The sequence below is a fragment of the Delphinus delphis genome, chromosome 3, assembly GCF_949987515.2.
Source record: "Delphinus delphis chromosome 3, mDelDel1.2, whole genome shotgun sequence".
Taxonomy (NCBI): domain Eukaryota; kingdom Metazoa; phylum Chordata; class Mammalia; order Artiodactyla; family Delphinidae; genus Delphinus; species Delphinus delphis.
Window position 1 is genome coordinate 160,910,076 of NC_082685.1, and position 22,252 is coordinate 160,932,327.

At 45.4% G+C, this 22,252-nt stretch overlaps 1 protein-coding gene across 4 annotated transcripts in view; it reads right to left on the minus strand.

Moving 5' to 3' along the window:
- Positions 1-22,252, minus strand: part of TRIO (trio Rho guanine nucleotide exchange factor) — a 372,133-nt gene that overhangs the window by 204,539 nt on the left and 145,342 nt on the right. For all 4 annotated transcript variants that reach the window (XM_060009655.1, XM_060009656.1, XM_060009659.1 and 1 more), the window contains exons 3-7: positions 18,917-19,031; positions 11,245-11,437; positions 8,463-8,975; positions 6,464-6,586; positions 2,102-2,293 (exon numbers count right to left, since the gene is read on the minus strand). In XM_060009655.1, coding sequence (XP_059865638.1) covers positions 2,102-2,293; positions 6,464-6,586; positions 8,463-8,975; positions 11,245-11,437; positions 18,917-19,031 — 1,136 coding nt within the window. The remainder of the gene's footprint in view (positions 1-2,101; positions 2,294-6,463; positions 6,587-8,462; positions 8,976-11,244; positions 11,438-18,916; positions 19,032-22,252) is intronic.

A 22,252-nucleotide genomic window follows, 5' to 3' on the forward strand; every position in this document is an offset into this window, starting at 1 on the left:
CAGGATCCCACGAAATTCTGTTCCAGAGTGTATTCATCTAGTTGCATTTCCTTCAAATCCATAAATGACAGCCATTATTTTATCCAAATAAAAACACCTCAGGCTCTTTCAACTTCACTACATGTCTAAAAATTTTTATAATAAAACACTGGTGGGAAAACACCCCATGGCACCCACATTTCTACATTCTTTTCAGGTAGGTCAGAGCAGCAATTAATCTTCTGGGTTTATTTGCAATTCTGAAAGCTGCCATGGTTAGAGAGATTTTCCCTACGCGTTATTATGCTTCAGACTATCCATTATTCCCCCAAGCAGCCTGTCCCTGTTCAACTTTATTCACATCGTCTTAAAGGACCTTTCTAGGGGCCCACAAGCAACTCACACACCTCCAGGCCCAGGGGGTGGCTGCAGCCCACACTATATGTTACCATTCCAGATGGCACACGAGCGGGGGCCACAAAGCTCTTCTCCCACCCACGATAATGTCCAATGCACAACACACCACGACCTTGACAATGACAGGGACCAGAGGTGGCCACAGAGAAGTGTAGACAGCGCTGCTTTAGGCTGAACGGGGCTCCTGTTACTTTCATTCAAACTGTTTCTGGGTGGGGGGCTTTGTTTCTCCTTTATCATCAAACCACCGAAATGCATACAGTTAGCAGAAAAACCTGACCACTGAAACCTGCAAGTCCCTACTCACAGCTTTCACATGAGACTCTTAAGATTTTTTCCCCTTTCTATCCCACTCTGTTTCCTCAATTGCTTCACACTTTAAAGGTTTCGAGTTGAGATCACTCATAATTAGCACCTGGTGCAACATTCCAGCTGCCTTGCCAAGATGCCAGGCAAGGTGGGGCCTCTACCTTCCCTGTTGCCTTCACTCCTCAACAGAGACTGTTTCTAGATTAAAGGGATACTATTTCCTTCTTAGAAGCGTCAGTGCAGACCCCTATGAACGTAGGCTTCCTCCCATAACTATCCCTGAGGAAGCTCTAGGAGTTTCAATTGAGGCAACCACTTGTGTCTTCCTGGTGGCCCGAAGTTCCTGAGCTTTCTTCCTCTATGTCTTGAAAAGGTGTTTCACCACCCAGGCTTCCAGCACTAGCATCTGAGTCACAGCAATTCACTTTCCTTTTGCTGTTTTCCAGGCGTGTTCACTGAAGCAGGTTCGCCTGTTTGTGGGCACGTGGGGAGCGTTAAGGGCGCACATCACATGTTACCTCTGAAATAAGGTACTGTGACCAGCACATCAGCAGATGAAGCTGATGCGAAGCCGAATCCACACAAGTGACTTAGTAACTGTGAGGGACACTGGAAACCACATCCCAAAGCCACTTTCCCACCGCAGCCCTGGCTGGCAGAGCCATGCCCCTGCCGGGGAGGCTGAGAACCCAGAACTGCCCTTCCCCGCCCCCCTGAAGCCAGGGTGTGGGCAGGCACCCCTCTCCTGGCCAAGGGGACTGTAGGGAAGCGGGCTGGGCTGGAGGGACCTTTTGAAAACACTGTCGCCCCGAGAAAGTGAGAGGACACGACACCGCTATCCTGCACGCGTGGGACACCACAGTAGAGGGGCCGGCGCTGGAAGCTGCGGCACACACCCGGCACCCCAAGGGGATGGCCAGGCCCAGCCAGGAGCCCACCCAGCCCTGATACCACTGTGCGGCTGGAACTCCCTATACTTTGCAATTCCCTGTGTTGTGAGACAAGAACTCAACAGCCCCTGATGTCTAAACCTGAGAGTCAGGCTTTCTGTTACTTGCTGCCAAAGCACCCTAAGTGGAATCCTCAAGTGATGATGAGGAGGGACAGGAGGGGATAAAGGACAGCAGTTGCCACCTGCGAGTCCCTACAGCGTACCAGGCCCTGTGCAGCAGCTAATATGAGTGACCGCGTTACACCATGCAACGGCCGCTCAAGTTCGTACTTTTCTCTCCACTTTACGAATGAGGAAAGTAAGGGACAAGGAGGTGGAACGGCGTGCCTGAGGTTGCACAGCGGGCTGGGCGCAGCCGTGGACTCCAGGGCCCCAGCGTCCTCCTGGGCTCTGCCGTGTGAACACAGGGCTCCGGGCCAGGGGCGGGGGGTCCCAGGCACTGACCTTCTCTGCCTTCTGGTGGAAGACGGACGACATGTCCAGCAGAGTGCTGCGCTCGTCCAGGGCGGCCGCGAACGCCTTCCACTCCTGCTCCAGCTGGCTGGCGATCTGCTTGATCTGCTGGGAGGCGTAGTGGCCCGACTCCACCAGGCGGCTGGCCACCGACATGATGCGGTTTATGTTCACGTACACGTTCTGCGAAGGGGGCAGAAAGCGGGGCTGGTCAGGGGAAGGCGCACGGGCTGTCTTTCCAAGAAATGCGGAGAGCGCTCGCTGCAAAGTTACATTTTAACAGCAGGCTCAGCTGGGGGGTAATAGGACATGTGTTTTGCTATTTGGATTTCCATAAACCATAGGTACTGGTCTCAGTTTCTATTTTTAAAACTGCAAAATTACAGGGCTTCCCTGGTGGCGCAGTGGTTGAGAGTCCACCTGCCGATGCAGGGGATACGGGTTCGTGCCCCGGTCCGGGAAGATCCCATGTGCTGCGGAGCGGCTGGGCCCGTGAGCCATGGCCGCTGAGCCTGTGCGTCCGGAGCCTGTGCTCCACAACGGGAGAGGCCACGGCAGTGAGAGGCCCGTGTACCGGAAAAAAAAAACAAAACAAAACTGCAAAATTACAGATCAACTAGCTGGGAGGGATACTGGTAGGCACAAAGCAGTCACACACACAAGTGGGTGCACACAAACGCACTATGACTCGCTTCTTGGCCTCAAATCCTGAAAAGGGTCCAGGTGGCAAGCAGTTACCCAGAACTGCAGGAACCCACCGCTGCAGTTTGTAACTAGAAGCCAGAAACGACGAACTATGTACTTAGCAACCAGAGGCTATTTTGTGTGAAAACAAGCTCTCCTTTCTACATAAGCCCAAGTCATCTTTCTGGCGCCAACAGAAAATCTGTAAATGGATTCACATTCACCAAGGAATATGAACTGGGGTGCGAACAGAACAGCGCTGTGTTCAAACTTTAAATCACACTTTTCTACTGTGTTGCAATCTCTGTCTTCAAGTCCACTAGCTTGCCGCAAAATAAGGGTGCAAGGTTTTTAAAAAACAAAAAAGCGTTTTTCTTGCAAAAGGAGTTCTCACTGTGGTATTTCCCCTCCCACCTTCAATCTTCTTTAAGCGTCACATTGCAGCAAAGGCAGAGTGAGGAATGCACACCTTCAACAAATCCCAGGCTGCTGCTCTCCATGTATGTATTACTTATTATTTTTCGTGACGCATCACAACACTGCACCTTGCAATGGGTCTCCCCAAACCGTAGACTCACCTCTGGCTCCTACGATTCTTGCCCCTAAATCAAATCTAATTATCCAACCTACCCAAACTCCTCTACAGTCTTCCTCCTTTCTGCCATAGTCCTCCAGGCCAGTCTCCCACTGGCTCACACCTGGACCCCTACATGAGCCTTGTCACTGTCACCTAGTCTCCAGCCCACCCAAGTCAGCGTCCTAGAGAATGCACTTGTCGTTCTGTCTCTGTACCTTCATTTACTCATTCCTTTCCTCCACTTCTGACCTAAACCTAAACTAGGTGGCGTCGCCTTTATCTGGGTTTAGAAAGCCAGCCGCCAGCCTCGGAGGTACTTCTCTGGGCTGCAGGCTCCAATCAGCTACCACACATCCGGGTGTCTGCAGCGGCAGGGAGGGGGTACTTTGTGAGGCTGTGACATCCAGTCAAGGCCACAATCCCTGGGGAACGGGCCTCACTGCCTCATGCGGCATTAACGCTCTAACTAGCATCCTCTAGGTCAAGAGCAGTGTCTGCCCTTCTCATATGCATTCTCCCTCTCCGGTGACAGGTGGCCACATTCACTAAGTTCTGCTTTCTCTGTATGCTCAAAGAGGAAAATCTACCCAAAAGGTCTGTCGGGAAGAGCATCGGCAGATGCCCTCTGTCGGCATCCGGAGAAGAGCTGTCCATTTGGATGGCTCCATTGTGGGTCCCCCTTGACGCTGTTTCAGGGCCCTGGATTACTTTCATCCCCTCAAACAGACTGTGCTCTGCAAATAGAGTACTGCTCTATGCCTTATGCCTCGTCCATACCTCTGTCACTTACTGCAGGAGGAAGGAACCACGTGGCACACAGCCCAAATGAGTGTGTACACAAGCACGGCAATGTACAAACGTACAACTCCCTACGTTAGAAGTACCTCCACCTAGACTCTCACCATCATAGACTTTAAAAATACCTGTGGGGCTTCCCTGGTGGCACAGTGGTTGAGAGTCTGCCTGCCGATGCAGGGGACACGGGTTCATGCCCCGGTCCAGGAAGATCCCACATGCTGCGGAGCGGCTGGGCCCGTGAGCCATGGCCGCTGGGCCTGCGCGTCCGGAGCCTATGCTCTGCAACGGGAGAGGCCACAGCAGTAAGAGGCCCACGTACCGCAAAAAAAAAAACAAAAAAAAAAACAACAAAAAAAACCTGTGACAGGAGAATGAGCACGATTGTTGCTGTCCCTTAAAATGTTTTCTTAAAAGATTATCAACTTTGCTTACTGATATCTAGCACTTTGATTTTCTTTGTCAAAAAATGTTGAAAACACTGTAGATAGCACAAGAAAGGGCTGAAGGTTAACAGGCCCCGGTTCTGCATAAATAAATGTCCTAGACAGATACTGAGGACTCAGGGAGGTGTTCGGAACCAGGGGCTGGTAGGCTTTTGGAAAGCGCTCCCAGGAGCTGTCACCACGCAGTGCACAGGGTTACCACATCCTTTTTCAATTAAAATTTTTACTTAGAGAAGTGATAAAAATGTATCATAGAAAAACAGAAAATATACTTAAACCTAAAAAAAGTCACCCATACTTTTAAGAGTTTCTTACTATAATATACTAAAAATACTGGCAGTATTTTTAATTAGATGATAACATCACTGATAGTAACTACCATTTATCAAGTACTTACTTTGTGTTCAGCACTCTGCTTAGTGTCTTACACATACAGAGTAAGTAAAATAATCTAACACCGTGTTAGGCAGAGATTATCCCCACTTCAGAGATTAGGAAACCGAGGCTCAAAGAGATTAAACAGACTGCCCAAGGTCATGCGGTAAACAAGAGTCAGAATTTAAAACCTCTACATTCCTAACACACCACACCTGTCTTCCACACATGCTTCCTCTTCTGCTGATTCCTAAATGTGTCACAGTAATGCTGGGGGAGGGAGAGGACCCTTTCCGGTCATTTCTAGTTTTTACAAAATGTATTTTAACATTTCTAGTTTTTAAAGTATGTGATATGGTCGGCTGAACGTGCCTTTCACCATTACTAGAAGTTTCAGAATATTCTGAAAAATTGATAGGAATTTTTTTAGGAACAAATTCTTCTAAGACGCTTCCCCCAAAGGCCCACATTTGCGTTCTCTTCACCTCTCCCCAGGCTGAATCACTTAACCCCAAAATTCTCTTACCTCAAACTCAAGAACAGTATCAAACTTCTGGGACAGTGTCTATTACAAACATTTTATCGCTGAATCTTATCTTTGAAACTACCTAAAGTGGAGCACTTTGTGGACTGAACTTTAATTAAATGGCATCTTACTGAACTAATTTAAACGAAGACCCCGTCTGCACATCGTTTCAATGCTCTTTAACGCACGTTACAAGGCTAAGAGGTTGAATTCTCATAATTCTGGCTCAAAGTCCACACCAAAACTCTGTCTCTAAGGTGAAAATTTCTAGAATAACTCTCTAGAGAAGTAACCATATACCCTACAGAACTACAGCTCTACTGCAGTTATATTAGCTCCAAAAATGTAATAAGACCGTTATTTAAAATTCACTGTTGGGTTTCTTTTGGGGTGTTTGTTTGCACTGTAGTCTCGCAGCTGTCCAATCACAAGAGGCCCAGGGCATCAAAGGGAGCCAGAGGATTCCAGGCACGGCTGGCGTCCAGACCCGACTCCCTGCGTTCACCTTGGGAGGAGCGCTCCCGTTTGACGAGAGCTGAAGGATGCCCTCCAGGTGAACAGCAGGCTGGCTGATTCCTTCAGCGTGAAGGGCAGGCGGCCAGCAAACTGACACTGGGCTGGTCCCGGAGGCTCACTCGGCCTCTGAAAAGCTCTTCTGGGTCCCCGCGGGCTCCCAGGACGTACAGCGCAGGAGCCAGACTCAAAACCGTGCACGTGGCACTGGCCAAGTAATTGGTTCAAGTTTCACTGGTTTGTCTGTTTGCTTGTTTTCGCTTTTGTTACGTAAACACTGCTCCCACAGAGAACTTCCCGCCCCTGGAGGTCAGCTGCTGCCGCTGAGCTGTCAGAAGCCCCTGCATGGGCTCCCCGCAGTGTGCTGGGAATGATCTGTGTAAATAACCTCCCGTTTTATACTTTCACAGGATACCTCTGTTCCCACAGGATCTTACCATGCAGTTCATGGCAAAGTGGTTGTGCTGTGTCTGAAGCTCCATTGCATGAGGATGGCTGGTCCCAATCTCAGTGTAGCTGTTCAGAAACAGGCCCTTGTTGTGCGTGATCCAGTCAAACATCTACCGGAATGAAGAAAGACAACCTGGAATCACTCCAGAAAAAGAAATGACTGACGCAGCTCCCAGCACGGGACCGAACCAAGAAAGAGTGGCGTCTTTCCTCTGACAACCTCTCAGGCGCCAGGGCCCAGAAGATTCTCCACTTCTAACCAGTCAGCAGCTCTGAACTTGCAGGAGCTACAAGAAAATCTTATCTAGTGTGTTCCTTTGACAGATGAGGGACTAAGGAGCAGATAAGTAAAGAGAGGTATTCAAATCCCCCAGGCTAATTAAAACTCTAATCTTCTGACTCTCAACCCAGTCTCTCTTCTATACTGAACTACATAATTAGGCACACTGCTCTGCAAAAAAAAGACCCGTTAGGTGAAGTTACAAACTTACAGGTTTCTGGATGGGCTTTGCTTTGACCACAGATTACTGACAGCAATTCCAATGACTAAAAGGTTATGCTCTTTAGTGCAAGAATAAAAAATTTTAAAAAATCCCTGTGCAAATGCAAACAATAAAATTTACCGTAAAAATAAAAAGAAATGGGGAAAACTTTAACAATGACGTCTCTCTTAAGAATCTATACAGATGCTACCTGGAGAAGGATGTTAATTTCATTGTTCCCAGGAAAACATTTAAGGAAAAAGAAATGATTATCAATTAGCACTGCTTCTGTGATGTGAATGTGACTTCCAGGGACAGTCACCTGTTTGTCTAGTAATTGAAAGGAAGCTATTCTAGTTATCTTTGACAAGGCACTACAGTTGAACCTTGAACAACACGGGTCTGAACTGCACAGGTCTACTCATATGCAGATATTTTTCAACAAATGAGTACCTATATTTTCATTTTACACATCTTTAAATTAACTAAGTGTGGGGGAGAGTTGTGTTCAACTAGAGATCACAATATATGGAATCAAAAGAACTAGAGTTGGAGGCCTGATTCTATCCAAACTGTTTCAGCTTGCTGTCCTCGGGTGAGTCATTTATCAATTCCTTTGTCTTGGAGGCAGAGAGAGCAGTCTGGATTTTCAACTGCAGGAAGCGTCAGCATCCCTACCCCCGTGCTGTTCAAGGGTCAGCTGTACTTTAACCATAAAGAGAGGTTAAAAGCTTACCAAATAATATTACTGGAAAATAGTGGTGGATTGTCACCTTTCAAAAGGTCCTTTTATAGCAAAGATTTTTAATGTTTTCTAACTTTACAAAAAATTTTCCCGTCCATGAAAAAAAATTCAGTGAGCTCAAATTAAGAGGGATCAATTCACTCATGTTCACGGCTTGCAACGTATTCCTCTAAATAAGTGTCCTGCTTTCACGTTGCTGAGACAGACAAGAGCTCACTTTGGCCAGTTGGTCTGACTCGAGCACAATACGGAAACATGAAACCATAAGTAATTATTGCCTCTATTTCCCAGAAGCTATTATTTTTAATTCATTACTCACCTTTTATTGTAAAAACATACTCAACAGTAGATCTGAAGGGTGTTTTCTCACTGGCTTTTATGAGTGGAAGAGCAGTTATTAGAAAAATACTCGAACAACTATTGCTTTCAATAATATATCCTACAAAGTTTTCACTCTTTTAATTGAAAATATTCTCGTCTATCTTACAGGCATTCTAAACCAAACTATTAGTAATTAGCAACTCTAAGTTTCTAGAAGAGCTCTGCGTTGCACAGTGAGTAGCAGTGGAAAGCAGACTGAGGGGAGGTCTCTGAACCGACGCTGCCGGTCTCCCACCGATGCCGTGCGAGTGGCTTACCCTTCCCCAGCCCTTTCATTCTGCCCTTTCTCCTGACCAAACCAGCCTCGGCTGCCGAGACCCAAGGATCCAGGAAGCCTCCCTCCATGGCGCATTTTAGCGTCCCTCCCCCGTCTTTTACCTTCTCAGCATCCTGTTCAAACAGCCTCAGCTGAAAGCACTGGTCCAGCTTTAGCTTCCTCACATGCCACATCTGATGCAGGTGCTGCCGCGTTGAGTGCAGCCTGTCCAGCATGGCGGACACCTTGGGTAAGAGGCTCTGCAGGTCTGCGTTGCCTGACCCCGAGTTCTTTTTGGGAAAGCTGTCACTGCTCTGAATCCTCTGCAGCAGCTTCTGTCCCTCTAAATCCAAGTCCTCTATGGGGGCCTTAATCACCTTCTTCTTCAGCTGGGAATGTTCCTCGATCATATTCCGAGCCCCCTCCAAATCCTGAGGCAACTCCTTCTTAGCTAGGATGTCCTGAAGCTCCTCCAGCCGAGACAGCATGTGGGTGGCATTGCTAATGTAGTCTTCAAAAGCAACTCGGATTTCAATCCATTCTTCATGGTTGTATTCCAGGCAGCCGTCAAATTCGGGCGTTAGCTGAGAAGGGTCAACTACTTTGGTAAGGCCTTCTAAAGAGACCATATTTGTCTTAAGGGGAAAAAAAATCATGTATGAGAAGATGAACCAATCTTATACGGTCTTATCATAATGCAGTTTGCAACGCTTAATCACAGATCAAACTTAAAGCAAGTAATCCATTTATAGAAAACGTAACATACCTTGTTCTGGCCCCATAAAAACAAATGTAAATGAAAGAGGCATTAGTACAGTCAGTGAACGACAAATCCATTAGAGCAACACATATATGTTAGTTGCAATACCCCAAATTATAGAATCATATGAATTTCAGGACAGCTAAAGATATTAGATTTCTTTCCAAGAATGCGGAAATTAACCCACTATCTTAGGCACATCAGAATATGAATGGCTTTTTTTAAATGTAGAAAATACACAAGGGTTAGCAAGAAAGCTGGCAGAAGCTCTTCTCACAAAGTTGGAGAGAGAGGGAATGCTTCATTCACTGCAATAACCGGCAGCGATTCTGAGCAGTACAAGTGTTGTATTCAATACATCATCGACTACATTCCAATCTAACAAAGTTTTAGTCAATTACAACCTGAGCAAGAAATCTTCATCTCATCCTATCAGAAGATGACGCAGAGTTAATATTAGTATTATGCCTCAAGGAAAACATAACTGGGGGTGAGGTGGGGTAAATATGAAGACAAAGGGAGAAGGAAAAGATGTGTGGCCTAGAACCAAAAGATAAAACAGAGAAAGGCTCGTTTAGCCCCACCTCTGTCACCTCCAGCCTTAGAGAAACCTAGAACTGTATCTCTATGCTGTTTGACATAAGAAATGGCAAAAGGCAGCAGAGCGAGAAAGACGGGCGGCTCCCCGGCCAGCACTTTTGCCTGAAGCGTGACTGTCTGTTCATCCCTGTCTCGTCTGCCCAGACTTTAATAATGTCCATGGAGACAATCACTTCACAGACAGAAGCTCATGATAATGTACAGACAAGTTCAATAGAAAAGCCAGTGCAGGAAACTTTTAAAGGCCCAGAGGGAAAGATCACAATTAGACAAGCAAAAACCTGCATACATTATACCACCACATCATTATTTCTGCTTAAAACCTGTATCATTAAATACAACACACTTTACATTCTGCGTCAAGAGAATAACTAATATAATATCCAACAAACTGTCCTCCAAAATCACTTCTTCTTGTGTGTGAAGACAAAGGCTTACTGGTTTCACCTTTCATCTAAACCTCTTGGGTGCAGTTTCAAATTCAAATTCAAACTAAATTCAGATTTCAGGTTGAAAATCAATACCATGGACTGAGAAATTTTAAAATGCAAGTAATGTACCCATGAAAAGACATTGAAAAGTGTGTGTAACATGTAACATAAAGCTTAAGAATTAATATTGTGTGGTATGTTTAATACTATTATTGTCGTTAACCTTGAAATACATGAATACATTCACTGAAACCTAATGTTTGGGCAAAGTGGCTAGAGGAAGCGATCTAGTCAACTAAAAATTATTATAATTTATTGTTAGAAAATACTTAAATTTTATTACAGAATATGGCATGAATCAAGTTTCCAGCTGGCCAGAATACTTTCCCCCCATAATCATCGGATGAGACCAGCTGCATCAAAGCCTTGTCAGAACCCTGGTAGCTTACTTAAGGAGAGCAGTTTCCAGGGGAAAGGAGAGTAAGCCAGCGGGCTGAGGTCTGTTTTACACACTATCTGAAAGACAACGACCTTGGGTGCTAACTGAATCCAGAGCCCCACATAGGTTTTCAAGGAACCTCTCCCTTTTCATAAACGAGAGACCTGACGTGTGAAATACACGGCACACCGTCCTCTCCAGGACACGATGAAAAGTCAGTCTCTCCCACACATTTTCCTCAGGAAATGTGAAGTTGAGCATTTCTCCCTAACATTCCCTTATTTCCAAGGCTGAGGTAACGATGATGACTCTGAAGCCACCTAAAGCCACTTGCACTGAACAGTAAAGCTATTTTATCCCGTGTAGTAAAAGGAAACAGGCTTCTCTTTCTAAGACACACGCCTTACACCCCAGTAGCCCCATTACCCAGAAACAAGAGGCCTGGAACCTAAACCCTCCATGGGCAAAACACCCACTGGGATAAGGCGAGAAACAAGCCTAATTGTGTTATTTTACACAATAACTAATTTTGCATGTCATATGTACGTCAGATATGCAGTTCTTGTTGAATACGTGGTTTTTAAAAATCTATAACCAGCCTAAAATGATGACGGAAAAGCTTTTAATAAATCACACCTACTGGTTTAGTTGGTCTGGCTACACAGGGAAGTTACCTCAAATTCAAATTTAGAACTGCCAAAATTAGTCCTCTGTTTCTGCCAAAAGTTGTCTGGCTTGATTATCAGTGCAACGTGAATGCAGCAGGGGAAGGACTCTTGTAATATCTTCAGCAGAGGCTTGATGGAGTCCCACTTGGACCCACGCATGTCCACGATCACCGTGAATCCTCGCTTGCAGACTTCTTCACTACAGAGAAAGAAAAGACAGGTTGAAACCACGCGACTCCCACCACTTTTTCTGGTCAGTCCTGCTGGGCAAGGCCGATTCTGCTTCCGTCATCCTGCTGCCTGTGGGGCACCTCCCTCCACCCACCGCCTGGCTGGCCAGCACTTGTGCCCAGGGAGCTGGCGGACGAGAGAGCATTACAGAAAGAGCTTAGGTCTCACCCGTGGTCCTCACCCTCCCCGGTACCTTAACAGAGTAGACTGACTATTCACGCACAGGGTTCAACCTCAAAAACCTTCAAACTTTTTCTTTTGTGTCCACGGTTTTGCATCTTGCCTTCTCTTTAGGAGAAGAGCAATGACCGTCCTGCCCATCTCTCTGGTCTTTTGTGCGTTAACCGATCACACATGCTGTCTAGTAACTGTTAGGGCCGCTAAACAGCAGGGACAGAAACCCAGCAGCACACGCAGAGCAGTGAACAGCAGTCACGCGGGACTCTGGGGTCACAGGAGCCGAAACCACCTGCGCTGGCGTGCTGGTGATAGCAGGAGCTTCTGAATGTCCCAGTTTATTCCCTTTAACTTGTCCCAGGCCCCTGAGCTACCTCAGAAGTTCTCAGGTGTGGTCCACCCGCCCCCGGGGATCCTTGGCACCCTTCTGGCGGGGTCTGTGGGGTAAAATCTATCTTTTTCAGCTGGTCGCGCCAATGGCGCACAGGCCACGGTGGACACCGCTGGCTCTGAGCACAAGTCAAGGTAGTGCTAGGAGTCACGTATGCTTCCTCTCCACGTTCTAGCTGTTAAAACAAAAGAGCCAGTTTGTCTTAAGAATGTCCTTGATGAAGAAATAAAACTTATTAACTTTATTGAATCTCAACCTCTGAGTACATGGGAAATATACAGAACGCACATCTGCAGTAAAGAAAAAAAGTCAGAGTGTTCATAAACTTGGGTTAAAAATCCATGGACTCCCTTCACACTACATACAAAAATAAACTCAAAATGGTTTAAAGACTTAAATGTAAAACATGACACCATAAAACTCCTAGAAGAGAACATAAGCAAAACATTTTCTGACATAAATTGTAGCAATATTTTCTTAGATCAATCTCCCAAGGCAAAAGAAACAAAAGCAAAACAGTGGTGGGATGAACTGGGAGATTGGGATTGATATATATACACTACTATGTATAAAACAGATAACTAGTGAGGATCTACTGTATAGCACAGGGAACTCAGTGCTCTGTGGTGACCTAAATGGGAAGGAAATCTGGGAGGGAGGAGATATGTGTATATTATACATATGGCTGATTCACTTTGCTGGACAGCAGAAACTAACACAACATTGTAAAGTAACTATACTCCAATAAAAAAAATTTTTTTTAACCCTAAACAAATGGGACCTAATCCAACTTAAAAGCTTTTGCACAGCAAAGAAAACCATCAAGCAACCGAAAAGACAACCTACAGAATGGGAGAAAATATTTGCAAATGATGTGACTGACATGGGTTAACATTCAAAATATACAAACAGCTCATACCACCTCAATATCAAAAAAAACAAACAACCGAATCAAAAAAAAAAAGGACAGAAGACCTAAATAGACATCTCTCCAAAGAAGACATACAGCTGGCAACAGGAGGATGAAAGGATGCTCAACATCACTAATCATTAGAGAAATGCAAATCAAAACTACAATGAGGTATCACCTCACGCCGGTCAGAATGGCCATCATCAAAAAGTCTACAAATAATAAATGCCTGAGAGGGTGTGGAGAAAAGGGGACCCTCCTACACTGTTGGTGGGAATGTAAACTGGTGCAGCCTCTATGGAGAACAGTATGGAGGTTCCTCTAAAAACTAAAAGTAGAACTACCATACGACCCAGCAATCCCACTCCTGGGCATATATCCAGTGAAAAATGAAAACTTTAATTAAAAAATATACATCTCCCCCAATGTTCCTAACAGCACAATTAACAATAGCCAACATGGAAACAACCTGAGTGACCATCAACAGACAAACTGGGTTAAGAAGATGTGGTACATACACACAATGGAATATTACTCAGCCATAAAAATGAAGGAATATTGCCATTTGCAGCAACAATGACGGACCTAGAGATCATCCTACTAAGTCAGACAAAGACAAACATTATATGATATCACTTATATGTGGAATCTAAAAATAATACAAATGAATCTATGTACTAAACAGAAACAGACTCACAAACATAGAAAACAAATTTATGGTTACCAAAGGGAAGGGGATTGGGGGGAGGGATAAATTAGGAGTTTGGGATTAGCAGATACAAACTACTATACATAAAACAGATCAGCAACAAAGATTTACTAGCACAAGGAGCTACATTCAATATCTTGTAATAATCAACAATGGAAAGTAATCTGAAAAAAATACACGTAACTGAATAATTCTGCTGTACACCTGAAACTAACACAATATGGTAAAGCGACTGACTACACTTCAAAAATTTTTTAATAAAAAATTTCTAAAAATAGGGCTTCCCTGGCGGCGCAGTGGTTGAGAGTCCGCCTGCCGATGCAGCGGACGCGGGTTCATGCCCCGGTCCGGGAAGATCCCACATGCCACGGAGCAGCTGGGCCCGTGAGCCATGGCCGCTGAGCCTGCGCATCCGGAGCCTGTGCTCCGCAATGGGAGAGGCCACAACAGTGAGGGGCCTGCGTACCGCAAAAAAAAAAAAAAAAAACAAATTATAAAAATAAAGTGAGACCATTTTACACAGGGAAAAAAAAATCCATAGTCTCACCTAAATTTAAGTCGAAATAAAAACCAATTTCACACTCTCTCACATGAGCTTACTCCCCTACCTTCTCTCATCCCCCGCCTCCATGCCCTCCCCACTCCCTCACACGCCATTCTTTTCCTTATCTTTTGATTCATACCAGTAGAGTAACGGACACTCCAAGTTCCTATGACAACTTCATCAGTATAAGAGGCATACTCCCAAAAACATTCCAAAAAAGTCCGTGGGGACAGAACCTGAGTTGATGGTGGCCCGCAGTCCTAGGAACACAGTCCTGAAAGCCCTAAGGAGAAAACGGACTGATCCAACACACCGGCTTATCACTCCAGTGTGGAAAGCTGCAGGAGTGACTGGATTAACTCCTGTATGAATATGAACTGAAAAACAGTTAACAGGGCTCAACACTCCTCATGCTATCACTCCTCCTGTCTCAAGTAGGTCCTGGGCCACGATCCTGGGAGCGTCTCGGGTCACCTTCACAAATCCTTAGAGGTAGCTGGGCACTCCCAGAAATGCTTCCTAAAATCCCCCAAGTCACTGAAATTAAGCATTCTGAACTTCCTGGGGTTCTAAAGGAGCTTGCCATCCTGCAAGATGCCATTCAGTAGAAGCTTCTGGGCTCCACAGCGCCTTGGGGCTAGACCTGCCTGAGCAGGACGTCGGATGTCTGCTGCCCAGCTGGGACCTTCTGCTCCAGACTCTCGTGTTCTGCTGCCGTACACCAAAGACAGGAGGCTGTCAGGCAACAGGTTCTGCTGCTGTACGAGCTGCTGTTTGGTGCCTGCACTTTAAGCATCGGTCTTCCCCTATCAAGGTAAATTCTCTGGCAGCCTTTCTCCTCACATAGCTCTACACAGTGGTGTGTACGTAAAACTACAAAGCCCCCCCACTTGACGGGGCTTAGAAGGAATCCTGAATAACTCCAGGCTTAACAAGAGGAACAAGCTGGAGAGAGACACAAGCAAAAGGTGCCCTGAGCTTACAGCGCTTACAGAAGGATTAACCAGTCACCTGCCTCCGCCATCCAACTGTTCCCACCGGTGACTTCCAAGTAAAGCAAGCAGCACTCCAACTGGGCTGGGAGTGCACATCCTTCGCACCCATCTGTCTTTATCAAGTTAAAAGCCACGCGTTATTAAGAAAGTGGCGACTTGCAAACGTGACCACAGCCACAGCTCTATTTCTGAGCGTCTAATGAACAAGCACAGCTGCTGCTCAAGGGCTCCATGCCACGCTCTTCCTTCAAGGCACTGCTCACTGCAAAGTGTGACTTGTTAACCAGGTATTTCAGCAGTTTTACCTAAGAGCCTCATTTTAGCTGTGAGATTTTTTAAAATGTAGATGAAACTAAGGTCCTTTTTCAATTCAGGTCTCTAAAAAAGAGAAACTCTCTTTTCTTCAGTTCCTAGATGAAGAAGGTACCTTTTTATATGAACGTTCATGAATGAATCAACTCAAAAGTTTCACATGATTTCATTGGTGACAAAAGAGAGTCAGAGTGCTTTATCCATTTAGTTGCTATAAATCATTCCAAAGAAGTCAAAACTTTCTAGAACATAATGAGTATAATTCAAAAGAGCAATAAACACCTAGAGGTGCACCAAGACTAACGTGATTATCATTTCTGTGCAGGAGTCCCCATCACACCACGAAGAAGTTCCACTGTGACTTTTCTCCTACACATTTAAGGAAAAGTTCCCTTGCAAATTAATCATATGAAAACCAATCTATTATTCTAATTGTTTGTTTGTTTGTTTTTTAAGGAAGGGAGAGGGGAGGGAAGGTGGCCCAAACAACAGTACTCAAAACTAGTCGCTACTCTCAGATCACATTATGTTTTAACTCTGGGGGCCACATTTTAAGAGGCAAAGACAGTAGGCCACGCAGAAAAAAAACAGACAAGATGATGTGGTTCTAGAACACATGGCAAAAAGAAAATCAACTGAAGGGAAGTCGAAGAGCAAATACGAAAGATGGACATTACTGTACCACTTCTGAGACAGCTACCATGAGGTCAGACACTGTGCTGGGCATGTGCATAAATAATCTTACTTATTAATACAGTGATCCGAGAAGTACAGATTACTATCACATCTCGTAGATCAGAAAACCCATAAAATTAAGTAAACCAGGTCAGTCCATCTGACTCTGACCCCCAAGCTTTCCCGGATGGCACACTTCTCCAAATCCGGGAATGTGTAGCCCTGTAACTGACTGGCTGAGGGGCAGCCAAAGGCTAGCATCACATCGCAGAAAACATCGACAGTGGTGGACAGAGACAGGAGTCCCACAGGACATCCTCCCCCTGCCCCTCCCACTGCCCAGGACTGTGTATTTCACTCTGAAACTGTAACAACAAATTATAGACTCAAATAAAGAACAAGCCAACTCACAAGTCCCCAAAAATTCACACACCATTCATCTCCTGACATGATCACTGATCCCACTGTCTGGCTAAAACCAGAGCGCTCCCACCTCTGCAGGCTCCCTGAAGGCGGCACTAAGGCTCTCTGTCAGTCGCTGTACGACCTGCGGTGGACCTGGAGAGGACTCTTTTTGTGGCCACTTCTATTTGGACCACTGGGAAACCTTCCTCCACTATCATCTGGCAAACGCATCATTTACATACAAATTAATCTCTCTCATTTGCTCATTAACCAAGAAAAAGAAACTGGCATTGCCTGTCACTTAAAATTGTAAATACAAAAGCAAAGCCAGGCAATGAAACGAACTGACTGTGCTCGGTGCTTGGAGGGTCACTCTACACACTGAGGAACTTATGAGAGAAATGAGAGACTATCTGGGATTTGCTATGTTTTCTTGGGGAAGTAGACAAGATTGGCAGAATCCAATAATCGTTGGAGCTGGATGATGGGCCCATGGGTGTTCGCTTCTCTCTAGTTTTGTTTACACTCACGATTCCCAGGACAAAGTTTTGTGTTTTTTTTTTTTTTTAAAGTGGGTCATCCAGCTGATTCAAAATATACCTGAATTGATTTCTTTATGATACCAATGAAAGGAAAAGTAGTTTTTTTATATTTATAATCAATATGGATTTTAAAACCGGAAAGCAAGTTGCCAAAGTTATATACAGAATTCCAACGGTGGAAATGTTTTCTAAAAGATCACCTGGGTGAAATTCAACTTGTGTTTCATTGAACTATACACCAAGCATCATTTTGGATGGCAGGGATTTGTTTTTTCACATCATCGTCTGTATCTGTTTCTTTTTCATCATTAGCACAGCACATGGCACATAGTAAGAGCTCAGTAAGTAGTGGCTGTAAACTATGTTGTTATTTATAAGTGACAGTGAGTAGTAAATAACTTCTAAAACTCTTTCCAACTCTGTGATTTCAACAGTTCAACAGTCCAAGAAAATATCAGGGTAAGAGGAAAGGGAAAACTTTTCCACATATTTAAGCAGGGGCCCATTAGTATGTTGCTGACGATTGGATGTAATAGCTTTCCCACAAAGGATACCCTACAGCAAAACCCAAGAACCCCCTCTGAAGCTCAGACCATCGACACCAAAGCTGACCTTCCTCAGCCACAGTGAGGATGGGTTGCCAGAGGACAGTGCTGTTTCCCTGGCTGGTGTCAACCCAAAGAGGTCGGGGGAGAGTCACCAGCCCTGCTCCGTGGGCGATCTGTTACACCCACCTCAAACTTTAGAATCCACTAGGCTGCTGTTGACCGTCTTTTATGCTTTCCCGGCATAACATGTTCCTTACGGCTACTCGTTAGTCTATATCATGACCGAGGGTCCTTTTTCCTGCGCTCGTGTGGTCTCCTAGGAAACCCCTCTTCACTGGCGCACATCAGCCATGCCCCGCTTTAGCACACCCCCTTCTGGGGTGAGAGTACCTCTTCCCCACAGGCGGTCCCACTCCGATCCCCGGCACACAGCCACCTCTTATGCCAGGCCTGGTTGTATGCTTGGATCATATCAGAGCAGCACTCTGTTTTCCAAAAATTAATCTTAACCATTAAATGGAGATGTTAATGTGGGAGGCGGGGGAGGGTTTCCTCTGCCAGCTGTCAGCTCGCTCTGTAGGTAAAACCTCAGTAATATGTTTCTAGAGCAGAAGCAAAGATGCTAGACTCCGCAGGTATACACGCTGGCCCACTGCTGTTAACCGCTCCTCACGTCAGGGCTCTCCAGAAAATAAAGCCTTGCCTATTCCTCGTGTTCCTCGGCGTCTACGCCGAAAATCCCCCTGGCTGTCACTAGCGGGTCGCAGATTGAATGAGAGCTCCCAAACTCCATGTCCTGGGACATGAGCTGGTAGGGATTCTGAATGCCCTGCAAAGTTCACGCTACAAATCAACCGAATACTTCCCAGGAACTGAAGCGCAGCACAGAGCCAGAAAGTTCCTCTCGGAAACCACACTCCACTGGTGAGCCTCCGGCCCGCCGGGTCTCCGTTATCAGGATCATCTCTGCTTTACCTCCGCCTTGGGCACCACAACCTAAGGTCCCCGCCCGGTGGCCAAGCCACCCCCATCGCCACCACACAAGTCTGCTCACTCAGAACACTGCCCTTCTCAGCCCCGCACCGAGGAGGGTCACAAAAGGAAAATAAGGAGAAAGACCATGATCTTCACTTGACAGCTCTTTGATCAGAATCCAGGCTCCTGTGGGCTGTTTTCTGGGGAGTGTGTGCAGCGCTGCACCTCTGGGACAGGGACCAGCCACGACCACGCGGGACTCACCTGGGGATACAGGCCAGGTAGGAAATGAGCCTCCGGAGGTCCTCCTGCCGTATCCTGTCATGATTGCTGCGGGCCGGGAAGGTTAGGATGGGACCCCCGCGCTTATCTCTGCCACCTGGAAACAAACATGTGGAAGAGGCTCAGACAGAAACAAGAGGAAACAGGACTCTATGGGCCACTGGGCGCCCAGCATTGCAGCTGCCCACCCACTCTCGCGAAGCTGTGCCCCCAGCCCTCCTGGCCCAGCAGGACCCACGAAAAGCCGGCATCCCTGGCTCCCCTGAGACAGGTGGCAATGCCATCCTGCCCAGGACGCCGATGATGAAGTCTGAGTTTTGCACACCACATGGAAGGTATCACAGAAGGTTCTGGCTCTTTCTTCCAGTGTTTGTTCCCTCCTTTATTCAGTTTCATGTTTGGAGAGAAAAAAAGGTTTCATGTATACGTGCTTCCATCACCTTAAACTCCCACCTCCGGGGACTTCCCTGGTGGCACAGTGGATAAGACTCTGCGCTCCTAATGCAAGGGGCCCAGGTTTGATCCCTGGTCAGGGAACTAAATCCCACATTCATGCCACAAGCAAGGAGCTTGCCAGCCAGAACTAAGGAGCCCGCCGGCCACAACTAAGGAGCCCAAGTGCTGCAACTATGACCCGGTGCAACCAAATAAATAAATATTTTTTTAAAAAAAACCACGCCCTCTCTCTCTCCCTTTCTCTGTCTCCCTCTCTCTCTCTCCTCCACACTGTCCCCTCTCCTTCCCTCCCCGTCACTCTCAGCTCTGTCTCTTTGCTACCAACCAAACTGGGCTTTAACTCATGAAAGGGAAAAGACAGAAATGTTCTTCAAACTCTGCACTGACGGCTACTTTATATAATCTGGGATCCAGGGCACCTTCCCCTCTCAAGGGCAGTACCTGACCCCTGTGGTCAAGCTTCCCCACTCTCTCACACAAAGCCACACACACACAAAAGCAAAAAAAAGAGAGAGAGGGAGAGATTGGCACACAAGAATTTTCAAATAGAACTAAATTAGCTTAAGAACTTTAGAAATATTACATTACACACTGAGCACAAATCTCACGTGACTGGCCTTTGACAGGAAGGCAGAAACGCTTCTCATGAACATGGATACAATCCTAAGGAGGTCTGCTGGGTATCACTGAACATTTCTGGTGAAACTACTCTATTTATTTTATTACTTCTATTAGGGTTTTCAGAAAAGAACACAGAGAAAGAAAACTTTGTTTTCCCAAGTGCATGCTTCATTTAGTTTTACAGCTCCGGTCATCTCTTTCTAGAAGTACAGCAATAAGATCTCAAAATTCAAGCCACAACATGAAACAATTATTTTCTCATCTTAATTATTTACCTTGTCAGCAGACGTAACTGAAAAAGCAAGCAAAAAGCAAGCAAGCAGGCAAGCAAACAAGAGAAAACCAAATTCTTTACTTTTAGAATGCCAAAAACATATTCAGCAGAAGACGCAGGCATTTTAAAAACACATTTTTACCAACATGGGTCTTTACCATGTCCTAGAATGATTAACAATTCCCCTCAACAGTAATAAAACTAAGTGCTGATTCTGAACACTTAAACTGACCCACATGTACTGTTAGGTTACGAAGCCCAGGAAGATGTTAAATTATTTATAAATCCAATAACCCAGGTATTAAATAGGAACAACACGACATCACAGCTGACACACGCTGGGTATGGCATCAAGTGCTTGACACACGCGTTCTGATCTGATCATCACAAGGATCCTGTTAGGAGATTTCCTCGCGCCGCCTTTATCATGAAAGATACTGAGGCTCAAAGAGCTTATATAAAGACAAAGGGACCATGCCAGCATGTCACAACTGGGCCCTTTGCCCTGATAAGAACTTGCATAATTTTTCAAACTAGTGGCTTTACTTCTTTCTAAATAATAAGAATATCAGAAGGAATGAAAAGTACTATTAAAAGTGAGAAGCAGTAAATTTTTTTTAATTTAGATTTCAAACAGTAATAGATTTGCCATTTTAATATACATCACTGGAGATCTACTTATTTGTAAATAGCCTATTACTCATTTGGAAAAATAAACCAGTGGACAATATTTTTCTATTGTACTTTTCAGAACCATTTTGTCTCATTACTCCTGTTTTAGCTGAAGAACTGTATTACGTGTGGAGAGTAAAAAACTTAAACACTAAAAAAACAGAAAAGTGAGAAGCAGTATTATTGTAAATGGTAGAATGACATTATGAAGTAATCTTCTAAAATACCAGACAGTAATTTTAGGGAAAAATCATTGGCTCTAGTTTTTTTGGAATACCTCTTGTCCCCAAGATAAGACCAGTAACAAATGCAGTATTTTTTATTTCCCAAAATCTTTCATTCCTTTCAAAACAGAATCAATCTCCTTGATCAAAAATATAAGAGAGACCTTCAGGATGGCGGAGGAGTAAGACACAGAGATCACTTTCCTCCCCACAAATACATCAGAAATACATCTACATGTGGAACAGCTCCTACAGAACACCTACTGAATGCTGGCAGAAGACCTCAGACTTCCCAAAAGATATATACTTTCTTTTCCTTTTTCTCTTTTTGTGAGTGTGTATGTGTACGCTTCTTGGTGTGATTCTGTCTGCATAGCTTCGCTTTTACCATTTATCAAGCGTTCTGTCTGTCCATTTTTTTTCTTTTTACTTTTTAATCATTTTTAAATTTTTTATCTTAAAATCTTTATTCTATTTTATTTTAGTTTTTCCTCCCTCCCTCCCTCCCTCTCTTTCTTTCTCCCTTTTCTTCTGAGCCCTGTGGCTGACAGGGTCTTGGTGCTCCAGCCAGGTGTCAAGCCTGAGTCTCTGAGGTGGGAGAGCCGAGTTCAGGACATTGGTCCACCAGAGACCTCCCAGCTCCACATAATATCAAATGGCAAAAGCTCTCCCAGATATCTCCATCACAATGCCAAGACCCAGCTCCACTCAACAACCAGCAAGCTACAGTGCTGGACACCCTAGGCCAAACAAATAGCAAGACAGGAACACAAACTGACCCATTAGCAGAGAGGCTGCCTAAAATCATAATAAGGTCACAGACACCCCAAAACACACCAACAGACACGATCCTGCTCACCAGAGACAAGATCTAGCCTCATCCACCAGAACACAGGCACTAGTCCCCTCCACCAGGAAGCCTACACAGCCCACTGAACCAACCTCAGCCACTGGGGGCAGACATCAAAAACAACGGGAACTACGAACCTGCAGACTGCGAAAACCAGACCCCAAACACAGTAAGTTAAGCAACATGAGAAGACAGAGAAACACACAGCAGATGAAGCAGCA